The sequence below is a fragment of the Rhinopithecus bieti genome, unplaced genomic scaffold, assembly GCF_001698545.2.
Source record: "Rhinopithecus bieti isolate Rb0 unplaced genomic scaffold, ASM169854v2 scaffold_6710, whole genome shotgun sequence".
Classification (NCBI taxonomy): Eukaryota; Metazoa; Chordata; class Mammalia; order Primates; family Cercopithecidae; genus Rhinopithecus; species Rhinopithecus bieti.
The window spans coordinates 553,263-577,314 of NW_016805362.1; the positions used below are offsets into that span (position 1 = coordinate 553,263).

The following is a 24,052-nucleotide window of genomic DNA, read 5'->3' on the forward strand; positions in this document are numbered from 1 at the left end:
AAAAAAAAAAAAAAAAAAAGAAAAATGCAAATGAGAGTTCTGCTTGTATAGCTAGATTTTGGTGGTGTTTTTATATGTTATTTTGACAGCATGAGGATATTTTGAACAACAAAGAGTAGTAAATGTATTTTTGTTATATCCCTTCTTCTTTTTTTTTTTTTTTTTCTTGTTTGAGACGGAGTTTTGCTCTTGTTGCCCAGGCTAGAGTGCAATGGCAAGATCTCAGCTCACTGCAACCTCCGCGTCCCGGGTTCAACCGATTCTCCGCCTCGGCCTCCCAAGTAGCTGGGATTACAGGCATGTGCCAACATGCCCAGCTAATTTTGTATCTTTAGTAGAAATGGAGTTTCTCCATGTTGGTCAGGCTGGTCTCGAACTCCCGACCCCAGGTGATCCACTCGTCTTGGCCTCCAAAGTGCTGGGATTATGGGCGTGAGCCACCGGGCCTGTAAGTTGTTTACATACGCGTATCAAGGCGGTGTGAGCCACCAAGCCTGGAGATGTTTACATATGCGTATCAAGGCACAGCACTTTTCCTTAAACTTAAGTCACAGAGATCTTTATTCATATGTCTTACTGCTGACCTTCTCCCTACGAAGATCCTATTATCCTGTCACTTCCTTTTTTCTAAGATGGTAAAGATAATGATCAATAAATACTGAGGGAACTCAGAGACCAGCGTGGGTCCTCTGTACACTGAGCGCCGGTCCCCTGGGCCCACTTTTTCTTTCTTTATACTTTGTCTCTGTGTCTCATTTCTTAAGTCTCTCGTTCCACCTAACGAGAAACGCCCACAGGTGTGGAGGGGCAGGCCACCCCTTCACACACCCGGCTAATTCGTTGTAGAGACAGGGTTTTGCCATGTTTCCCAAGCTGGTCTCAAACTCCTGAGCTCGAGCAATCAGCCCACCTCAGTCTCCCAAAGTGCTAGGATTATAGGCATGAGCCACCATGCCCAGTCTATATCCCTTCTTGATAAGACTCATAGCATTAATTAAAATCATTTTCCTGCCACAGAAAACATTGTACAAAACAGGGCACATAGTGGAAATGTCTCTTGATGACTGAAAATCTTTCAGAGAATTTGGGGCATTCTCTGACCCATATGTTGTTACCGGTGTTACCTGTCTCAGACAGAGCTCATATGTCCTGAGCTCAAAAATGTGATGAAGGGTTTCTTTTCAGAATAAATCCTGATTGCCAGTCTATTTTGTTGAGATTGTCTCTCTGTAATCCCATTAATCTAAATGGGGGAAAAAAGTGGATGAGTCAACATTACTGGGCGCCAAGCTGGCTCAATGTCAAAGACATAAAGATCATCCAGCTTCCTTCCCAGCACTAACACAGCTGCAGTGACAAGTTTGGGAAGATTAACCACCGTCAAAGTTGGCATTTGAGATCACAGCAAGACACAGCGGAGACTGCAAGTGTCGATGATACAAGCAACTCTTGAAGGGAGAAGAGAAACAACTTCGCCCGCGGCATCTTATCTCTTGCTCTTTTTTTCTAGAAGGGTCTCCCCGCCTCTTCCAAAATAATGCCAGGTGTTTTGCTGCATTCTCATTTAAAACCCAAGAAAGGAACTTGATATGGTAGCTTTTCAATGTTTTCAGAGAGCCTAGGTTGGAAAATGTCATATGAGGAAATATTAACTACAAGAAGGGTTGGACAAAGGGAGGATTAGCTACTAAGGAACAGAGGAAAGGAGGAGCAGGAATCCTGGAGATAGAAGAAAACAATGGGGGCTGGGCGCGGTGGCTCACACCTGTAATCCCAGCACTTTGGGAGGCCAAGGCAGGCGGATCACGAGGTCAGGAGATCAAGACCATCCTGGCTAACACGCCTCTACTAAAAAATATAAAAAATATATAAAAACTATATAAAAAATTAGCCAGGCGTGGTAGCGGGCACCTGTAGTCCCAGCTACTCGGAAGGCTGAGGCAGGAGAATGGTGTGAATCCGGGAGGCAGAGATTGTAGTGAGCCGAGATCGGGAGGCAGAGATTGTAGTGAGCTGAGATTGTAGTGAGCCGAGTGAAGCTGCGTATCTGCGGAGACTGAGACAGCAGCAGTTCCCAGGGCAGAATACTAGAGAGGACTGAACAGAGAGAACCCCAGAGACGGGCAAAGTACTGATGAGCATGTGCAGGTGTGGAAACCCCCTGAGGTGAGGTACAGAACACCTGAAAGGTTGGGCGGGTGCGGTGCCTCACACCTGTAATCCCAGCACTTTGGGAGGCCGAGGCAGGTGTATCACAAGGTCAGGAGTTTGAGACCAGCTTGGCCAATATGGGGAAACCCCATCTCTACTAAAAATAAAAATTAGCCAGGCGTGGTGGCGTGCGTCTGTAGTCCTAGCTACTCGGGAGGCTGAGGCAGGAAAATCACTTGAACCCGGGAATCGGAGGTTGCAGTGAGCCGAGATCGTGTCACTGCACTCCAGCCTGGGTGACAGAGCAAGACTCTGTCTCAAAAAAAAAAAAAAAAACACCTGAAAGGTTTAGGACGAGCAATCCTCAAAGCTCACACAGAGCTGGGAATAGTTCCTGTTCCCACCAGCCAGAGTGGAGTACCTCATCACTCGTAAGGCATCTGTTGAGCACTAAGGCAGGTTTTGCCTCAGTACTGGGGAAGATTAATCCTCACCTAAACACTGCTCTCATTCCATCTAACGAAGTGAGATGCAAAGGATTAAGTTGTTCCAAATAACTTAACTGCATCCCAGAGCAAAGTTCAATAATATTTATAGAAATATGAAAATATCCAGAACCCAAAAAGCTTAAAGTCCACTGTGTCTAGCCTGCAAGCAGGGAAATGTGACCCACAACGGAAAAAAAAAAAATCACATAATTTGTCTTGAACGCAGAAATTACACAGATGATAGAATTAGTACAAAAGGACTTTTTTTCCAGAATTATAACTGTATTCCATATGTTCAGGAGGCTAGAGGGAAGACCGAATAAGTTAAGCACAGAGGGAATATGTAAAAAAAGACCCAAATCAAACTTCTAGAAATGAAAACTAGGATGTCTAAAATGAAAAACCCACTGGGTGAAATTAATGACAGGTTAGACACTGCAGAGAAAAAGATTAGTGAACTTCAAGATATAGCATTAAAAATGTTCTAATATGAAACACAGAGAGAATTAAGACTGAGAGAAATAAAAACAGGCAGGCGCGGTGGCTCACGCCTGTAATCCCAGCACTTTGGGAGGCCGAGGCGGGCGGATCACAAGGTCAGGAGATCGAGACCACCTTGGTAAACACGGTGAAACCCCATCTCTACTAAAAACACAAAAAATTAGCCAGGCGTGGTGGTGGGTGCCTGTAGTCCCAGCTATTCAGGAGGCTGAGGCAGGAGGATGGTGTGAACCCGGGAGGCAGAGCTTGCAGTGAGCCGAGATCGTGCCACTGCACTCCAGCCTGGGTGACAGAGTGAGACTCTGTCTCAAAAAAAAAAAAAAAAAAAAAGAAAGAAAGAAATAACAACAACAATAAAAAAGCATCAGTGAACTGTGAGACAAATTCAAGTAACCAAATATATGTGTGGAGTCCCCACAGGAGTAGGGGAGATACAAAATATTTGAAGAACTGATGACTGAAAAATCTCCAAATATGATGTAAACTATGAACCAACATATTCAAGAATCTCAACTAATGCCAAGCATAAGAAACAGCAAGGGCCAGTGTTCAGGGCAATGATTCATGCCTATAATCCCAGCACTTTGAGAGGCCAAGGCGGGTGGATCACTTGAGGTCAGGAGTTTGAGATCAGCCTGGCCAACATGGTGAAACCCCATCTCTACTAAAATACAAAAATTAGCTGGGTGTGGTGGCATGCGCCTATAATCCCAGCTACTTGGGAGGCTGAGGCAGGAGAATTGTTTGAACCTGGGAGGCAGAGGTTGCAGTGAGCCGAGATCAGGCCACTGCACTCCAGCCTGGGTGACAGAGTAAGACTCTGTCTAAAAAACAAAACAAAAAACCCGAAACAGTGAAAAACCTACACCAAGGCATGTCATAACCTAACTGCTTCAAACCAGTGCCAAAGTGAAAAATACTAAAACTAGCCAGAGAAGAAAAGAACAAAGGTAAGAATTTTGTTGGAAATAATGAAAGCCAGTATACAGAAACAATATCTTTAAAGTGTTGAAAGAAAAAAACTGCCTACCTAGAACTCTTTGCTTAGACAAAATATTTTCCTAAACCAGGTGAAATAAAGATTTTTCCAGACATACAAAAGCTAAAATAACCCCTAGCAGACCTACATTTCAGGAAATGTTAAAGGAATACCTTCAAGCAGAAAGAAAAGAATAATAAATGTTATTCAGGATCTACACAACAGAATAAAGAACACCAGAAAATGTAACTATGCAAGTAAATACAGTCTCTTTTTCCTTATTACTTAAATCTCTTTTAAAAGATAATTGCCTGATTAAAGCACAAATAATACGTATTATGGGATGTGTAGCTTATGTAGAAAGACAAAATAGAACAAAGACCGAAACAGAATGGAAGCATATTGTTGTAAGCCTCTTCTAATATATGTAAAATGATATAATCATTTGAAAGTAGAATGTGAGATATTAAATATGTATGTTGTACTTCTTAAAGCAACCAAAAATAACACAAATAGTTGTAGCTAATACAATAATCCAAAAGAAGGCAAAAAAGGAGGAAAAATGAAACAAGACTATAGATTTAAACCAATCATATTAATAATCACATTAAATGTGAATGTTGTAAACACTCCAGTTAAAAGGTACAGATTTTCAGACTGGGCACAGTGGTTTATGCCTGTAATCCCAACACTTTGGGAGGCCGAGGCAGGCAGATCACTTGAGGTCAGGAGTTTGAGACCAGTCTGGCCAACATGGTGAAACACCATCTCTACCAAAAACACAAAAATTAGGCTGAGCACCATGGCTCGCGTCTGTAATGCCAGCACTTTGGGAGGCCAAGGCAAGTGGATCACATGGTCAGGAGTTTGAGACCACCCTGACCAACATGGTGAAACCCCTTCTCTACTAAAAATACAAAAATTAGCTGGGTGTGGTGGTGCACGCCTGTAATCCTAGCCACTCAGGAGGCTGAGGCACAAGAATCACTTGAACCTGGGAGGCGGAGGTTGCAGTGAGCTGAGATCATACCACTGTACTCCAGCCTGGGTGACAGAGTGAGACTGTCTCAGGAAAAAAAAATTAGCTGGGCATGGTGGCGGGCGCCTGTAGTCCCAGCTACTTGGGAGGCTGAGGCAGGAGAATCACTTGAACCTGGAAGATGGAGGCTGCAGTGAGTCAAGATAACACCATTGCACTGGTGTGATAGAGCAGCCTGGGTGATAGAGTGACCCCTGTCTCAAAAAAAGAAAAAGGTATAGATTTTCAGAGTGCATTAATAAAACAGGATCCAACTCTATGCTGCCTTCAATATAGGTACTTAAATTTTTTTTAAAGCACAAATAGGCTAAATGTAAAAGATTGAAAGAAGGGGGAGATGTACTATGCAAATAGTAATCAGGCTGTTGTCTACATTATTTAAGACAAAGTAGATTTTGCAGCAAAAAATATTACAGGCATAAAGAAGATAATTTTATAATGATAAAGGATTCGATTTATCTGTATAAATTTTAAAATTTTATACATTCTAAAATAAAGATTAAAAAGTCTAAAATTTTTTATCTAATAACAGAGCTTCAAAACACAAGAAGTAAAAACTGGTAGAATTGAAAGGAGTAATGGACAGATCCACAATTATAGTCTGGTATTTCCAAACCGCTCTCAATAATTGAACAAGTGGATAGAAAATCAGTGTGGATACAGATGACGTGAACAATGCTATGACCAACTTGACTTAATTAACACTTTTTAAACACCATCCAATAATAGCAAAATAACATTTTTTTCAAGTACAGATGGAACATGTACAAGGGAGACCATATTCTGTGCATAAATTTGAGATGATTCAAATTATACAAAGTATCCTATCTGGCTACAATGAAATTAAATTAGAAATCAATAACAGAAGGATATCTGGAAAATCCCCAACTATTTGGAAACAGTAACACATCTCTGAATAGTCCATGAGTAAAAGAAGAAAGAAGGAAATTGTAAAGTACTTGAACAGAATGAAAATGAAAACAAGTATAATTTGTGGGATGCAGTTAAAACAGGTCTCAGAGTGACATTTATAGCACTAAAATGCCCATATTTTAGAAAGGTCTCAAATCAATGATGCTAGCTTCTCACCTAATAAACTATAGAGACACTGGTCACACAACAATGTGATTATAACCGATACCACTGAATTGTACACTTAAAAAATGGTTAGGATGGTAAATTTTATGTTCTGCCCTTTTACCACAATAAAAAATAATTTTAAAAATCAACAAGTGTCCGTGTATAAAAGCCAGACAGCAAAGCATATAAGCTGTTTGATTCCATTTATATAGAGTTCAAGAACTATCAAAACCAATCAATGGTGATAGAAGTCAGAATAGTTTTACTCTTGGGAAGGGGTATTGACTGGGAAGGAACAAGAGAGAACAATCTGGTATGATGAAAATGACCTAGATCTATAACTGGGTGTGATAATACAGGTGTATAGGAGTATAAGCATTCATCAAGCTCTCAAATTTAGACAACTCACAGTATGTATCTGATACCAATAAAAAAGAAATTAGAAGAAACTATAGAGACACTAAAAAGAGAGTGATTCCCAAGAATGTGGGAGGATGGAGGGAGGGGAATGGGTGGAGCCTAAGGGGTTTTAAAGGCAGTGAAACTAATATAATGATGGATACATGACATCGTGCATTTGTCAAATCCATCAGAATGTATAACACAAACTGAACTTTAATGTAAACGACAGTAAGTCCTCAATATTGTCCAGTGGTTCTTGGAAACTGCAACTTTGAGCAAACAGATATAGAGTAGGCTCTTCAATAATGTGGTTTTGTTCAATGTAGTTTCAGTATAATGATGAGAAAAAAACTGGTCTCATTATACGTCATTTCATTTAAAATTGCAGTTTCTAAGAACCTATTAATGAGACTGAGTGATAACTTACTGTATAGACTTTAGTTAATAATAATAATGTATCAATATTGGCCCATTAATTGAAACAAATATACCACATTAATGTGAGGTGTTAATAACAGGGGAAACCGTATGGAGGAGGGAAGGGTGCATGGGAACTCTTTTGTACTAGCTACACGATTTTTTGGTAACCTAAAACTGTTCTGAAAATAGCCTATTATTTTTGTTGTTGTTGTTTTGTTTTGAGACGGAGTCTCGCTCTGTCGCCCAGGCTGGAGTGCAGTGGTGTGATCTCGGGTCACAGCAAGCTCCGCCTCCCAGGTTCACACCATTCTCCTGCCTCAGCCTCCCAAGTAGCTGGGACTACAAGCGCCCACCACCACGCCCAGCTAATTTTTTTGTATTTTTAGTAGAGACGGGGTTTCACCGTGTTTGCCAGGATGGTCTCGATCTCCTGACCTCGTGATCCACCCACCTCAGCCTCCCAAAGTGCTGGGATTACAGGCGTAAGCCCCCGCGCCTGGCCATATTATTTTGAAAGTGCATATACATATATATAAGTTACACACACACACACACACACACACTTTTTGTTGTTGTTGTTTGAGACAGAGTCTCGCTCTGTCACCCAAGCTGGAGCACAGTGGCACGATCTCGGCTCACTCCAACCTCTCTGCCTCCTGGGTTCAAGCGATTCTCCTGCTTCGGCCTCCCAAGTAGCTGGGACCACAGGCATGCACCACCATGCCCAGCTAATTTTTGCTCTTTTTTTTTTTTTTTTGAGACGGGAGTCTCCGCTCTGTCGCCCAGGCTGGAGTACAGTGGCCGGATCTCGGCTCACTGCAAGCTCTGCCTCCACGGTTCATGCCATTCTCCTGCCTCAGGTCCCCGAGTAGCTGGGGAACTACAGGTTGGCCCGCCCACCTCGCGCGGCTAGTTTTTGTAGGGTTTTTAAGTTAGAGATGGGTTTCCCACCGTGTTAACCAGGATGGTCTTGATCTCCTGACCTTGGATCCGCCCATCTCGGCCCCCCAAAAGTGCTGGGATTACAGGCTTGAGCCACCACGCCCCAGCCAATTTTTGTATTTTTTAGTAAGAGACGGGTCATCCACTATGTTGGCCAGGCTGGTCTCAAACTCCTGACCTCAAAGTGATCCCACCAGGCCTCGGCCTCCCACAGCTGGGGGTACAAGAGTAGGCCAACCACGCTCCCGCACACAACACACATCTATAGGTGTGTGTGTGTGTTATTATATATAATAACATATATAATTTATATTAGTATAATTTGTCATGTTCATAATATATTAAATATATGATATAATATATAATTTGCATGTTTTATAATATATATGCACACTTAATATACCACCTAACAAAATATAGCTATCTTACAGTCAATAAAGAAAGGAACTAGAAAAAAAACAGAAGAGTGTGAGGAAAACATTAACATTTTGAAAGCCCTTGTCCACATATGGTAGGGGCATTGGTGATTTTTTCCACCCCACTCTGCACTCTTCGCTATGTTCCAAGTTGCTACAATAAACGGGTATTATCTCATAATGGAAAAATACTCCTCTTCCCCTGTTGTTTAAAGCCTCAAATGCTCTGTTGAAACCAGAGGAGCAGGAAACAAGACACACACCTAATTCAGCACATGATCTTCCTTTTCAGCCAGTGTCAAAAGTCAGGAGCTCCCTCCTCCTCTCCCTCCCACCCTCCTCTCTGTGTTTACTTCCTGCCAAAGATAAATAATGAGTCAGAAGCAGGACGAGGAGGGGCGGAGGCTGCCCTCTACTCTGGACACACCCTGGCTGGGCAGGAGCCTGGGAATTGATCTCAGCGTCCACCCAAGCTTGGAAGGAACAGAGCAGGCCGCCTGGGAAACACAGGGCTCGGTCCCTAACAGCTGGCCCCGGCCGATGCACAAAGCACAGCTGAGATCTTTCTGATTTTTCTCTTTTCTGCTAAGAACTGACCCTGTTTATAGGAAAATTAAATGTTAAAGATTGACCAAGGTTCACTTTCTAATTATGGAGACCAGAACACAAATACTTGAAGACACCTGTGGGCCGGGCACCGTGGCTCACGCCTGTAATCCCAGCACTTTGGGAGGCGGAGGCGGGTGGATCACAAGGTCAGGAGATCAAGACCACCCTGGCTAACACAGTGAAACCCTGTCTCTACTAAAAATTACAAAAAATTAGCCAGGCGTGGTGGCGGGCGCCTGTAGTCCCAGCTGCTCGGGAGGCTAAGGCAGGAGAATGGCGTGAACCTGGGAGGCGGAGCTTGCAGTGAGCTGAGATCGCACCAGGGCACTCCAGCCTGGGCAACAGAGCAAGACTCCATCTCAGGAAAAAAAAAAAAAAGAAAAAGACACCTGTGAGAGTTAGTTACGAGTCTGCGTTTCAGGTGGATCAAACCAGCCGGGGTTCTAGTCCCTACGCTGCCACTTTCTGTCTGTGTGACCCAAAACAATTTCCTTAACTTCTCTGAGCCCTGTTTTCCTCATATGGCCCCCTTGGGTCATCTACAGCCATCCACACAGAGCTGCCAGGTGAGGTGATGTGTGTAACCCTAGGCCCAACGCCCAGCCTGCAGCAGACCAATTCCACAAATGGCAGTGAAAGGGAGGAGTAAGAAACATCCTGGCCTTCCATTTAAAGCCTATTTAGTTCATTTTTTCAAACCATGTTTCTAAACCCTTCCCCATAGCTGCTGCTATCCACACCAAAGATGTGCTTGTTCTAACTAGGAGTTTGTCTTCTGAAAAGCCAAGAGGTTGAGCTTAATATTATGCTACACCTCCTATCTCCCAGATGTAAAGAAACTCTGGGCCAGGCGCAGTGGCTCACGCCTGTAATCCTAGCACTTAGGAGGCTGAGGCAGGTGGATCGCCCAAGGTCGGGAGTTCGAGACCAGCCTGACCAATATGGAGAAACCCTGTCTCTACTAAAAAATTAAAAAAAAAAAAAAAAAAAAAATTAGCCGGATGTGGTGGTGCATGCCTGTAATCCCAGCTACTCAGGAGGCTGAGGCAGGAGAATTGTTTGAACCTGGGAGGCAGAGGTTGTGGTGAACCAAGATCGCGCCATTGCACTCCAGCCTGGGCAACAAGAGCGAAACTCTGCCTCAAAAAAAAAAAAAAAAAGAAGCTCNTTTTCAAACCATGTTTCTAAACCCTTCCCCATAGCTGCTGCTATCCACACCAAAGATGTGCTTGTTCTAACTAGGAGTTTGTCTTCTGAAAAAGCCAAGAGGTTGAGCTTAATATTATGCTACACCTCCTATCTCCCAGATGTAAAGAAACTCTGGGCCAGGCGCAGTGGCTCACGCCTGTAATCCTAGCACTTAGGAGGCTGAGGCAGGTGGATCGCCCAAGGTCGGGAGTTCGAGACCAGCCTGACCAATATGGAGAAACCCTGTCTCTACTAAAAAATTAAAAAAAAAAAAAAAAAAAAAATTAGCCGGATGTGGTGGTGCATGCCTGTAATCCCAGCTACTCAGGAGGCTGAGGCAGGAGAATTGTTTGAACCTGGGAGGCAGAGGTTGTGGTGAACCAAGATCGCGCCATTGCACTCCAGCCTGGGCAACAAGAGCGAAACTCTGCCTCAAAAAAAAAAAAAAAAAGCAGCTCTGAAATGTCGTAAAGTCTATGTGTCTAGTCCTTCTTAAATTCTGTTTCCTGTGGATCTACAATAAGGACAGCTGTTCTCTGCCTGGGACTGCTTTTTCCCCGTAATCCTCTACTTCAGCTGTTCTCTGCCTGGGACTGTCTTTTCCCCATAATCCTCTACTTCTACTCAGTTTTGAAGACCCAGCCCCAAGAAACCTCCCCTGGAGACGTCTCCTGGTTCTCGCCAGCAGAGCCAGTACCTGTCTCCCTGCCCCTGTGCTCCCAGAGACCCCCACCTAGGGCTTGTTCTAGAATTATTCATTTGCATGCCTTTCTCTAGATTGGACTGGACATCTTCCTCATCTTTGTAACTCTAGTCCAGACCAGAGCTTGACCTGTAGTGGGTAGTGGGCCTGTGTTTATTAAATCAAGTAAGACACCTGTCCCCCAAAAAGGCTGGGGTGCTAAGGAGCTGGGCATGGAGCAGGAAATGAGCTGTCCCCGAAGCAGAAAGGAGAACTCTGCTTTTCTCTCAGAGATGCCAGGCCCTCCTGGGATTCCCCCAGCACAAGCCCAGGTCTGTGATGGTCGGAACTTTGTCCTGCCAGCTTCACCTGGTGCCTGTAGGATTTCCTCCTGGAGCCCAGGTCTGTGGCCATGGAACTTAGCAGACATACCTGAGCCTAGTGTTTTGCACATCTCAGCACATGATCCCACCTGCCCAGTCGCTTAAGCCAAAGCTTCAGGAATCTTCCTCCATTCTTTTCTCCATCCTTCTTTTTTTTTTTTTGAGATGGAGTCTCTGTCGCCCAGGCTGGAGTATAGTGGCGTGATTTTGGCTCACTGCAACCTCCTCCTCCTGGGTTCAAGTGATTCTCCTGCCTCAGCCTCCCGAGTAGCTGAGACTACAGGCATGCGCCACTACGCCCAGCTAATTTCTGTGTTTTTAGTAGAGACAGGGTTTCACCATGTTGGCCAGGCTGGTCTCAAACTTCTGACCTCAGGTGATCTGCCCACCTTGGCCTCCCAAAGTGCTGGGATTACAGGCATGAGCCACCGCACCTGGCCTCTTTTCTCCTTCCTTCTAAAGCCCATCTATCAGCAAGTCCTGGCATCTCTAGCTCCAAAATATCCAAAATATGGAAAGCTGCTCACATTTTCTCCACCTTCACTGGTTTTCATCTCAGTCCATGCACTCTCAGTGGGCCAAGACTATCACCAGGTGGGGTGAAAATTGGTTCTTGAGAGGTGAAAAGAGCCTTAGATATTACAATAGTCTGTGGCCTCAAAGGCCATAGCACAGAAACATATACAGCCTTCCTGTGGTACTGAACTTTCTCGGAGAAGGAAGGGCAATGGGGAATAAATGTCTCTAAGTTCCTTGCAGGCAGCCAGGAGTGAGTGGCAATAAAAACAAGCTTGAGAAACTCTGCCCTAGTTCTAGGTACTACCACATCTTGCCTGGGGCTTTGCCTGGGGCTCTACCTGGGCCCCTTCTTTGACCGCCTGGTCCCAGTGTTGCTTGCATCCTCAGCACCAGAAGGAAATCCAAGTTCCTCACCACGGCCTTCAGGGTCCAGGCTTAACTGATCAGGCCCCTGCCCACTTGGCCGTCTCTCACTGCCTCAATGGTCACCATTCCTCTAAAGCATTCTTTAGAGGATTCTAAAGAATTCTTCCTCCTTAAGCCCTTTGCAAGGCCTGTCCTTCCATCTGGAATGCATGGTCCCCTAGGTCTTCCATGTCTGCCTCCTTTTTGTCATTCCAGACTCCGTTTCTATATCACCTCCTTCTCTGGCCATCTAATCTTGTGATTCTCAAACCTTAGGGGTGCCAGAATCCCTGGGCTCGTTAAAACACACATCACTGGGCCCCACCCTGAGTTTCTGGTTCAGTGAGTGGGAGTGGGGTCAAAGTTTTGCATTTCTAACAAATTCCCAGGTGATGCTGGGGCCACCGGGTCAGAAACCCCACTTTGAGAACGACAGATCTAATCTAAAGCAGCCACTTTCCCTGCTACCCTCTAGCTTGACACCCTGCTGGGCACCTTTCAGAGCCTCCATACCACCCAGAAGTGTCTCTGTTCTATTTGTTTCCTTGCTCGATGTCTAACTCAACTACAGTGTATTTATCCACCGGAGCAGAGCCCCCATGGTGCGTGATGCCAGCTACATCCTCACCACCTAGCAGCAGGCACAGCATGGGTGCCCAATAAATACTTGTTGAAAAAAAAAAAAACAGAGGAGCGAATGGGAGAGGGGGCAATGAGTCTGTATGCGAATTATCCAAAGTGCAAACAAAAGTTAGCTATCCTTGTTGGCCTGGGGGTAAACCCTGGTCAGTGTCTCCCAAACTTGCTTTCTCATGAGAATCTCATGGGATTCTTATTACAAACACAGATGTAGGGGTCTTATCCCAAAGCTGCTGGCTCAGACTTTTTAAGGGGGCAGGAGGGTGTTCAGGACATGGGTACTTTAACTGATATCCCAGGCAATTCTGATAAAGTGGTTCTGGTAATAGCTCACCATTCCTTAAATTTCTCTGCTCAGAAGAATCCCCTGGGGTGCTTATTAAAAACACAGGTGGAGGCCAGGCGTGATGGCTCACGCCTGTAATCCCAGCACTTTGGGAGGCCGAGGCGGGTGGATCACAAGGTCAGGAGTTCGAGACTAGCCTGACCAACATGGTGAAACCCTGTCTCTACTAAAATACAAAAAAAAAAAAAAAAAATAGCCGGGCGTGGTGGTGGGCACCTGTAATCCCAGCTACTCAGGAGGATGAGGCAGGAGAATGGCTTGAACCCGGGAGGTAGAGGTTGCAGTGAGCCGAGATCACGCCACTGCACTCCATCATGGACACCAAGAACGAAACTCTGTCTCAAAAAACAAAAGAAAAACAACAACAACCAAAAAAAAAAAAAAAAAAAAAAAAAAGCGGGGCGGGGCGCGGGGCCCCCCCGGGGCCTAGCTCTCGCTTTATATCTCCCAGTATTTAATGTTGGATCTTTATTTTGGGTTCTTGGTCCAGAACCTTAGCATCTTCTTGTAAACTGAAGAATCATGAGGTTCATAAACTTGGGGAGGAAAGCTTATTTCTTATAAAGAGTTGCAGCTGGCCGGGCACAGTGGCTCATGCCTGTAAATCCCAGCACTTTGGGAGGCCAAGGCAGGTGGATCACAAGGTCAAGAGATCGAGACTATCCTGGCCAACATGGTGAAACCCCATCTCTACTAACAATACAAAAATTAGCTGGGCATGGTGCCATGCACCTGTAGTCCCGGCTACTTGAGATGCTGAGGCAGGAGAATCGCTTGAACCCGGGAGGTGGAGGTTGCAGTGAGCCAAGGTCGCGCCACCACACTCCAGTCTGGCGATATAGTGAGACTCCGTCTCTAAATAAATAAATAAATAATAAAGGGTTGCAGCCTGCAGGTTGGCCATCCATCCCTTGGGCTGGGAAGTGACGGAAGCGCTTCCGCACTTTGCAGCAGAAGCCGGAAGCAGGCACTCGAGGTAGGGAAGCTTGAGACAACAATTTATGCTGAACAGGCTATCTAAGTAGACACATTCAACAGATTATAGGAGGAGCTATGAATATTCATGAAGAGGGGCATGCATTCATAGTAAGCAAACAGACATGTTACACCCCATGCTTACTTTGAGGTGGAGACAACATTTAAATGCATTAAAATTAGGCTCTATACATTAAAAGGTGACGCAAAGGGCGTGAAGGCACTCAGGGAGCCGAACCACTCCATGGCGGGTGATCTCTTATGTAGAAGGAATGCTGGTCAGCTGTTGTGGAAGGGGATCTGGCTGAAACCAGTGGTGGAACAAGTCTTTCAAAAGGGCTTTTTTGCTAGTTTCTGTTGAACCCTTAGGAAAGAAAGTCTAACATCGGCTAGTGAGTGAGCGGGTATGGGAAGGCTGTCTGACCTCCATCCTGTCAGGAGCGGGTATACGAAGGCTGTCTGACCTCCATCCTGTCAGGGCTCCAAACTCAGTTTTTTGTTGTTGTTGTTTTTGTTGTTTTGTTTTTTTTTTTTGAAACGGAGTTTCACTCTTGTTGCCCAGGCTGGAGTGCAATGGTGTGATCTTGGCTCACCCCAACCTCCACCTCCCGGGTTCAAGAGATTCTCCTGCCTCAGCCTCCCAAGTAGCTGGGATTACAGGCACCTGCCACCACACCCAGCTATTTTTTTTTTTTTTTTTTGTTTTTAGTAGAGACAGTGTTTCTCTATATTGGTCAGGCTGGTCTTGAACTCCCAACCTCAGGTGATCTGCCTGCCTCAGCCTCCCAAAGTGCTGGATTACAGGCGTGAGCCACCGCACCCGACCAAACTTAGTTTTTAAGGCTTCTTTAGGATCCCTTTGGCCGAGAGGGACTCTGTTCAGCCAGATGGAGGGCTTAGGATTTTCCTTTTCTTTGACTCCACCTCTTCTGCCCACACCCAGGCAGTCACCGGGTTCTGTGGGTTCCCCCTTGGGATTCCTTCCAGCCACTATTCCTCTACTGCAAGAATATCCCCTAGTGCCCCTTCCAGCCTCTACCCCTCCAGTGCACCAGTCAGTGCCCCTACCTTTATCTTTGGAACACTTTCCTGGTATGCATAAGCCCTTGTTTATTTTATTTTATTTTTAATTTAATTTTATTTTGTTTTTGAGACACAGTCTCACTCTCGTCACCCAGCTGAAGTGCAGTGGCATGATCTCAGCTCACTGCAACATCTGCCTCCCGGGTTCAAGGTATTCTCCTGCCTTAGCCTCTCCAGTAGCTGGGACTACAGGTGTGTGCCACCACACCCGGGTAATTTTTGTATTTTTTAGTAGAGACGGAGTTTCACCAGGTTGACCTGGCTGGTCTCAAACTCTTGACCTCACGTGATCCACCCGCCTTGGCCTCCCAAAGTGCTGGGATTAAAGGTGTGAGTCACTGTGCCAAGCCCTTGTTTAAAAGCATACAAACCACAGAGCACCTCCTTAGCTTCCTGTTACCTTCAGGATAAAATCTCAACTCTCACCTGACTGACAGATTCTCCTCAATGTGGCGCCACTCCTCGTATCTTGCTTTCAGTGAACGTCACCACCTCGGTCTGCACTCACTTCCTGCTCAGCCCCAAAGAGGTCCAGTTCAGGAATTCTGCCCCTACCTGGAATGACCTCTAGAGCCTGCCCTTTTCACTCAAGCTCCCTCCACCCCTGCCAGGAGACCCTCCTTGTCTACTCCAGCTCTCAGAGAAGGCTTCTTCTGAGCCCCAACAGCACTGGGCTGAGGTGGTCACACAGCTGCGTGGCAGAATGCAGCAGTCTTCATTGTGTGGTCCCTGGACCAGCAGCACTAATTCCTGGGAACTTGATGGAAATGCTCCTTCCCGGCTGGGCACAGTGGCTCACACCTGTAATCCCAGCACTTTGGGAGGCCTAGGCAGGTGGATCACCTGAGGTCAGGAGTTCGAGACCAGCCTGGCCAACATGGTGAAATCCTGTCTCTACTAAAAATACAAAAATTAGCCAGGCATGGTGGTAAGCACCTGTAATCCCAGCAACTTGGGAGGCTGAGGCAGGAGAATTGCTAGAATCCAGGAGGTGGAGGTTGCAGTGAGCTGAGATTGCACCATTGCGCTCCAGCCTGGGCGGCAAGAGCGAAACTCCATCTCAAAAAAAAGAAAAAGGAAACGAAATGCCCCTTCCCAGGCCTCACCACAGACCTGCTGTATCAGACTCTCTGGAGGCGAGGCCTAGCAATCTGTGTCTTTATCGGCCTAGCAATCTGTGTCTTTATCAGCCTTACAGGTGATCTTGGTGCCCACTTAAGTTTGAGAACCATCAGATAACAGCTAAAACTCCACTCTCCTTCATTCAGTGACAAAGTGAGACAGGGTATGGAAGAGACTTGGCCCCTACCAGGACTCTACCAGATCTTGCATACCCCATCTGGTGCCATCCCTGCTGTCCAAGAGACTTTGAAGAAGCTAAGGTTAGCAGCATTCCACCATCATCTTACTCAAGGGAATTAACCCTATTGTCCGCATGTGCACAAGTCCAGAAGAATCACCCATCTTCACCCACTGGCTCATTATAATACTAAAATTCCCACCCAGATGGGGCCTATCTACCATTTTTGGGGTTTTGTTTTGTTTTATAAACTTCTATTTTAAGTTCAAGTGCACAAGTGCAGGTTTGTTACATAGGTGAACTCGTGTCATGGGGGTGTGTTGTACAGATTATTTCATCACCCAGGTATTAAGCCTAGGATCCATTAGTTATTTTTCCTGATCCTGTCCCTCCTCCCTCCAATAGGCCTCAGTATGTGTTGTTCCCCTCTATGTGTCCATGTGTTCTCATCAGTTAGCTCCCACTTGTAAGTGAGAACATGCAGTGTTTGGTTTTCTGTTCCTGTGTTAGTTTACTAAGGATAATGACCTCCAGCTCCATCCATGTCCCTGCAAAGGACATGATCTCGTTCTTTTTTATGGCTCCATATCTGCCATTTTTTGATCATGCAATACATGGCCTAACATGTTTTTTCACTGTGCCTGTGCACCCTGTGCTCTACCCAACACATAACGATGTTCCCATACCTCATGCTTATTCATGTCACCCTTCTTTTTTTCTTTTTTATTGGAGACGGAGTCTGGATCTGTCACCCAGGCTGGAGTGCAGTGGTGCGATCTCAGCTCACTGCAACCTCCACCTCCCAGGTTCAAGCAATTCTCCTGCCTCAGCCTCCGGAGGGTCTGGGACTACAGGCACATGCCGCCATGCCCAGCTAATTTTTTGTATTTTAGTAGAGACAGGGTTTCACTGTGTTGCCCAGACTGGTCTCAAACTCCTAAGCTCAGGCAATCCGCCCACCTCGGCCTCCCAAAGTGCTGGGATTACAGGTGTGAGTGACCACGCCCAGCGCACCCTTCTTAAAACACCAAAAAGACCTGTCCTCGGGGAGCCAGTGGGAGAATTCTGCTCGGGCGTCATCTCCCTTGTGTTCAAACATAAGCCCCTCACAAAGCCTTGTTTGGGAAATTTGCTTGGTCTTTTGTCAATTACCATTGCCTGGGAGCCTAAGCACTGTAGTCAGTAACCAAAGGCACCAGGAATTCAGCTAGGAATCACTGAAGGTCACTCCCTGCCTGATTCTCACTCCCTGAGAAAAGCCAATCATCTCGAAACACTGCCCTTGGCCTTTTTTGGAAGAAGGAGCAAGTATGACATGGAAGCACAGGAAATGGCCAATGTCCAACAATTTTTGACCTACCTAAATGGTAATTTCCTTGGTACAACCTAATATTAATAGCTCCATTATCTGGCAAAAAGTTGTATGATAAAATTGGTTGTGACTTAAGGATCTAAAAGGAAAACGCTGCTCAGTCCCTGGTTGGTGACATCCAAGGAGGGCAAACTAGGGACCAGTCCAAACTGGGCATCAGCTGTACTGGTACATCAGCTGTACTGGTGTGGAGACTAGTGAGCAGAAAGAGATGCTGCTGGGGTTGAGCTTCACCCTAGGAGGCTAGGATCATTCTCCCTCAAGAACACAGGGGCCTGTGCAGGGATGGTCATCAGGGAGGCAACTCCCAGACTCTGGGCGGTTGAACTATGCTGGGCTAAGTTACAACAGCGCCACCAGGTGGCAACCGGAAAGCAAGGCAGTTGAACTGATGGGACCCTGCATTCTTCCTACTGAAGAACTTAACCTGCTTTGGGATGAGTAAACCCCATGTTTTAGCATAATTCGGAGAGAGGGAAGAGCCTCGAGGAGAAACGATGGATTTTCTACCTCTAAGGTAGATTACATCATGCTCCAAGCCTCAGTTTCCTCATATGTAGAGTGGAGATAATGTCTGGGCAGAGGGGCAATCTTTGGAAATATTCACATATGCATTCTCCCTACATTCTTCCCTTGCTCCATGCCCAGCAGGTAGCCACTGCAGGCCCTTCTGTGTTTTCTGTCTCTGGAGTTCTTCCAAGTAGAAAACAAAGAGTTGCAGGTCAATGGCTCTTCCCACCTTTTTTAAAAACTTACATCCTTTAAAGAGAAAATGCTGGTTGTTCAATGAGGCCAAGTGACAGATGCCTCAAGGCCAATGCACCTGAGAGTGGAGAGAAAGGGCCCTGAACAGTGGGGAACCTCTGAGAGTCCCTCTCTACTTCCAGACCGTGTCCTCGGGTTCAGAGGGGAAATGAGCAGGGAGGGTGCTCAAGAAAGTGGCCATGGGGCTCCCAAAGCCTCACCAAAGATTTCCTCCTGCCTACAGTGGCAGAGAAGCAGCACAGTCCCTCGGCCGGAGGGGCAGTGTGGTCACTGGCATCACAGGGAAGGTTCTGGGGTTGGGGAGGGAATGGATGATGGCCTCAATGCACCAGGCTCTGGAGACGGGAGTCCCAAGGATGGCTGCCCTGGGTGGTGATATGGTTTGGCTGTGTCCCCACCCAAATCTCATCTTGAATTCCCAAGTGTTGTGGGAAGGACCTGGGGGGAGGTGATTGAATCATGGGGGCAGGTCTTTCCTGTGCTGTTCTTGTGATAGTGAGTGGGTCTCACGAGATCTGATGGTTTTAAAAACAGGAGTTTTCCCTGCACAAGCTCTCTTCTCTTTGCCCGCTGCCATCCACATAAGATGTGACTTTGCTCCTCCTTGCCTTCTGCCATGATTGGGAGGCTTCCCCAGCCACTAGAACTGTGAGTTCTTCATTAAGCCTCTTTTCTTTGTAAATTGCCCAGTCTTGGGTATGTCTTTATCAGCAGTGTGAAAACAGACTAATACACTGGGCATACCCACCAGCCCGGCAGAATAAGGACTCAGGATCAGAACTGAATAGGTTTTTAAAAAATGCAATGATCTATTGCACACAGGGCATTTGGCATAGGGTCTGGCACCCATATGTGAAATCAACGATAAATACTCTTTATCCTCGTTGGTGACACCAAGGACGGGTGACTCACTGAAACCGCACACAGGAGCCCTGCTCAGTCAGGAGCGATGGATTCACTGTCAGCCCTTGCAGAGTAGGAGGGCCTGTTCCTTCTCGATAGATGATTTCTGAGTTAGTACAGGGCCCTGCACTATAGATACACACACATTTATGGAGGGGAATCATGTTTTTAATTGTGAACAGGAAGCTGCTTTTTTGAGTGTGCTCTTGGAAGACACCTCTTTTTTTTTTTTTTTTTTGAGACGGAGTCTCACTCTGTTGCCCAGGCTGGAGTGCAGTGGTGAGATCTCAGCTCACTGCAACCTCCACCTCCTGAATTCAAGCGATTCTCCTGCCTCAGCCTCCTGGGTAGCTGGGACTATAGGCACACGCCACCACACCTGGCTAATTTATGTATTTTCAGTAGAGACGGGGTTTCACCATGTTAGCCAGGGTGGTCTGGATCTCCTGACCTCGTGATCCACCCGCCTCAGCCTCCCAAAGTGCTGGGATTACAGGCACCTCTTTTATGCTCAATTTGCATGCCAATGAGAGGCAATTCTTCAAGGGAAAAATAATAATTGACCAAAGCCGGGGAATAAGCAAGAAAAGACATTTGAGCTGCTGCTACTCTTCAGTCCAGCTGTGACACAGGCCTCGAGCAATTCCCAGGCCTCTTAGGAGATCCTGGGACCTCACCAAGAGGGAAAGAGAAGAGCTGGATGCTGGGCCTTAGCCAGAGTGGCTTCACTTGTGTGGGATTCCAGAAAAGACAAATCCATTCACTAGTTTCATAGTCATCCAGAGCCAAGTTAGAGGTCTCAGTAGAATCAAAGACTAAAACCTTTGTCCTGTGACCCTGAGGAAAAGTTCATGGAAATGAACAGCCACGGGAGTCTGGGGAGGTACAGGAGGCACCATCTTCAGCAGAGAATACAGATCAAAGGTGCTGTTCGAGGCATCATTCTGATTCCCTCAGCAAAAAACACTCTGCCCCATCTGATTGCCATTTCCCTAAAGAAATCCAAAGCTCCTGCCAAGATGCCCCAAGTACTTCCTCTGGAAAGCCACATAGCCCAAGCCACCCAGAAAACAATGCCCCAGGCATGGAAATTCCTGCCACCAGGGGTTGCTCTTACTTACCCAAAGCAAAAAAAAAGTCGCTTTGAGTCTCAAGGTTTTGCAAAGCTATGAAGTAGCCTGTGAGCCAAAGTTCCATTGTCTGTGATGGGGCCTATCATTCAATTTTGCACTTTTGTTCCCTAGAGTTCCTGTTCATTTGTTTCCCTTAGGGCCTGTCATGATAGACTCCTGGGAGCTGGGTTCCAATTGTTCAGGGTTTTTCTGACCAAATTCATAGCCTGTTTGTGAGTTGAACCCATAAGCAGTTATTAAGTGCCCCCAGCATGCCTGGCCTGTGTCCATGCTGGACACCAGGTGCTCGAGTCTGCTGGACTACTGCTTGCATCCCCTAAAACTATGAGTGTGGGGCCAACATGGGGAGAGGCCCAGGAGAGAGCCCCGACAGGGAGCCCTACGGCCTGGCTGTGGCTCTTAACAAGAGTCAGTGACCAGCCAGGCATGGTGGTTCACGCCTATAATCCAGCACTTTGGGAAGCTGAGGTGGGTGGATCACCTAAGGTCAGGAGTTAGAGACCCGCCTGGCCAATATGGTGAAATCCCGTCTCTACTAAAAATACAAAAAATGGCTGGGCATGCTGGCGGGCGCCTGTAATCCCAGCTACTCGGAAGGCTGAAGGAGGAGAATCGCTTGAACCCAGGAGGCAGAGGTTGCAGTGAGCCGAGACCGTGCCACTACACTCCAGCCTGGATGAGACTCCATCTCAAAAAAAAGGCAGTGACTGATGGGCCACCACATCCCACTGCCACAGCTGGTTTCTGGGATTCATGCACCAGCCTCCCTGGGACGAAGGGCTTGGGTGGCTTTGGTAATTGTGTTCTCAGTCCTCTGTTTCATGGTCCGGTGCCCGCAACAGCCACCACACTGGGATACAGACTCCACTTAGCCACAGATTAGACACTGATAAACCCCTGGGAACCCTTGATGTTTTCCATTTTCAGTTCTGACAATGAAGATACTCTGGAGTGTGGCTGGAATGGAAGTCCATAATTAGTAATTTCATCTTTGGGCAGGAAATCAGGATGAACTTTTCAATCATGCAGGCCTAGCCAGTCACAGAGAGGTCTGTGAACCACTGCTTGGAATGTCTCACCACTGGGGACGATATCATGGGTTTAAGCATCCAGTTTCCAAAGCAAATGGGGCAAAGCTAATGCTAGAGCAGGCAATGAGCAGGGCAGGCCTTGGGCTGCATCGGTCCTCCAGAGCCGGCCTCCTACCTGGATGCGTCTCTGTGGTCAGGGCTTCCGGGCATGTCCTGCTGCTTCCTTTTTATATTCTGACTGTTCCCCGGTGGCTGTGTGGACCTTGGCGTCTGAGCTGATGAAGTCCTCTGAGCCAGGAGAAAGAGAAATTGGAAAGGAAATCAGATAGGAGTCTCTGAAAACAGAAAAACATTTATCAACAGAGCCCCCACCACAGCATTCAAGATAAGGTCGTTCACTTGCTCTGCCATCCAACGAAGCACCTACTATGCGTGGCACTGAGCTAGGCCTTGAGGATATATGGGGAGCAAAGCAAAGGTGGCTGCTGCTCTCATCCAGTGGGGAAGAAACAAAGTCAAACAAGCAGTAGCAGTTCCAACTGAATGCTTTAGTAGAAAACCAAAACTGGGGATACCTACCACACTTTGGGGTCACTAGATCCCTAGGAGAAGTAGAGCCATTTAAACTAAGACTTGAAAGTGTCCAATTTGTTTGCGGCACTCCTGAGATGAAAACACACTTTCCTCCCTCCACACCGATGGCTTCACATACCAGAATTCAGCTGGAAACCTAGGGAAAAAACTAACTGGAAGAAGAAAATGACGAACCCTTAGAAATTCGGACCCAACCACTTGGGATCCCAACCCCTCTGAGAGGGGTTATCCTTTTCTTCCACTCCAGGATAAGCTTGTCCACTGGTTAGTGGATTTGTTGTTGTTTTTATAAACCATATTCCTACAGACTAGTTGATTTTTTAAAACCAGGATGCAAAAATATAAGGCTCAGTCAAAACTAAATCATAGGACAGAGATGAGATTAAAAAAAAAAAAACCTTATTTAAATGATGCTATTTTGTGTAATATAAAATCAGAAGAAGGGGAAGGGCTTCTGTAAGCCCCAAGCTGTATTTCCCAAAGCAGTGACTGTCTTTCATTTTGTTTCCCCAGCGGTGACCCTGTGCCCCCACCCCAAACAACACACACCCCTCGTTCTGGGATGAGGTCTGCCTTCTTTTAGGAACAGGTCCACCCATACCCTCCATCCCTGAGGTTCTCATGGAAAATGCCAGTCATAGTGCCCCATGTCCCTGCCCACTGGAGTGTACATGAGACTCAGGCCAAGCCAGGACCTTCTATGGGATTCCCTGAAGAACCAGGGCAGTTCCGGTGGGGGTGTTCTATAGAAGGTGAGTGCGGGAGTCACCTGCAGCCGTTTCCAGCTGTGGTGGAAGAAGCTGCCACAGCAAGAGACGGCAGAGCTTGCAGGCAGAGAAAAGTTGAGATGCCAGGCAGAGGGAGCGGCCCCGCTGGGGCCAAAGCCTCATTCTGCTCTAGCCATCTGGGGGCTCTATGATGAGGCCGCATGCATTGCCCTTTTCACCTTAGTGGGTACAAGCTGAATTTCTGTCACTAGCAACTAAGAGTGCATTCCCTGGTCCACCTCTCATCCAGATGAGCTGCACCAGATCCGCTTGGAGGAAAACAAAGTATTCCCTGGTCAAACACCTTTGACAAGTGTTACATAATATAGGCCTCTTTTAGAAATTCACAATGCACATGAGCATAGTCAAGATTCTGAGTTCTACAGCAGAATAACTTACCGAATTTTAACTCAGAGTTCGCCAGAATTTCTTGACCACAGGACTCTTTGTTTATGTACCACAGTTTAACATCTTATAGAACTCGTGTTACGTGGAACACACATTTGAAGACAGCACAAGACCTCATTTCTTTCTAGCTTGCTTAAATCTAGCAGATGGTGCAAATCTGTAGGACAGACATTCCCTAGCCCATGGGCACCTTGGTGAAAATCAGAAGGTGGCACTCCTCTGGGCCAAATGTATGGCCTAGAAGCAGACAATGCCATTGTGTGAATTAGAAACAGCTCCCCCAGCCAGGTGCGGTGGCTCATGCGTGCGATCCCAGCACTTTGGGAAGCAGAGGTGGGAAGATTGCTTGAGCCCAGGAGTTCAAGACCAGCCTGGACAACATGGTGAAACCCATCTCTACAAAACAGAAACAGAAATAAACAGGGGAAAGGAAAAGAAAGGAAGAGGGAGAGAGGGAGGGAAGGAGAGAGGGAAGAAGGGAAGGAAGGGAGGGAGAGGGGGGGAGGGGGGGGGAGGGAGGGAGGGAGGGAGG

General features: G+C 46.5%; 1 protein-coding gene across 11 annotated transcripts in view; it reads right to left on the bottom strand.

The window, feature by feature from the left end:
* Positions 1-24,052, bottom strand: part of TACC2 (transforming acidic coiled-coil containing protein 2) — a 263,416-nt gene that overhangs the window by 189,549 nt on the left and 49,815 nt on the right. For all 11 annotated transcript variants that reach the window (XM_017872250.1, XM_017872246.1, XM_017872248.1 and 8 more), the window contains one exon: positions 21,927-22,039. In XM_017872250.1, coding sequence (XP_017727739.1) covers positions 21,927-22,039 — 113 coding nt within the window. The remainder of the gene's footprint in view (positions 1-21,926; positions 22,040-24,052) is intronic.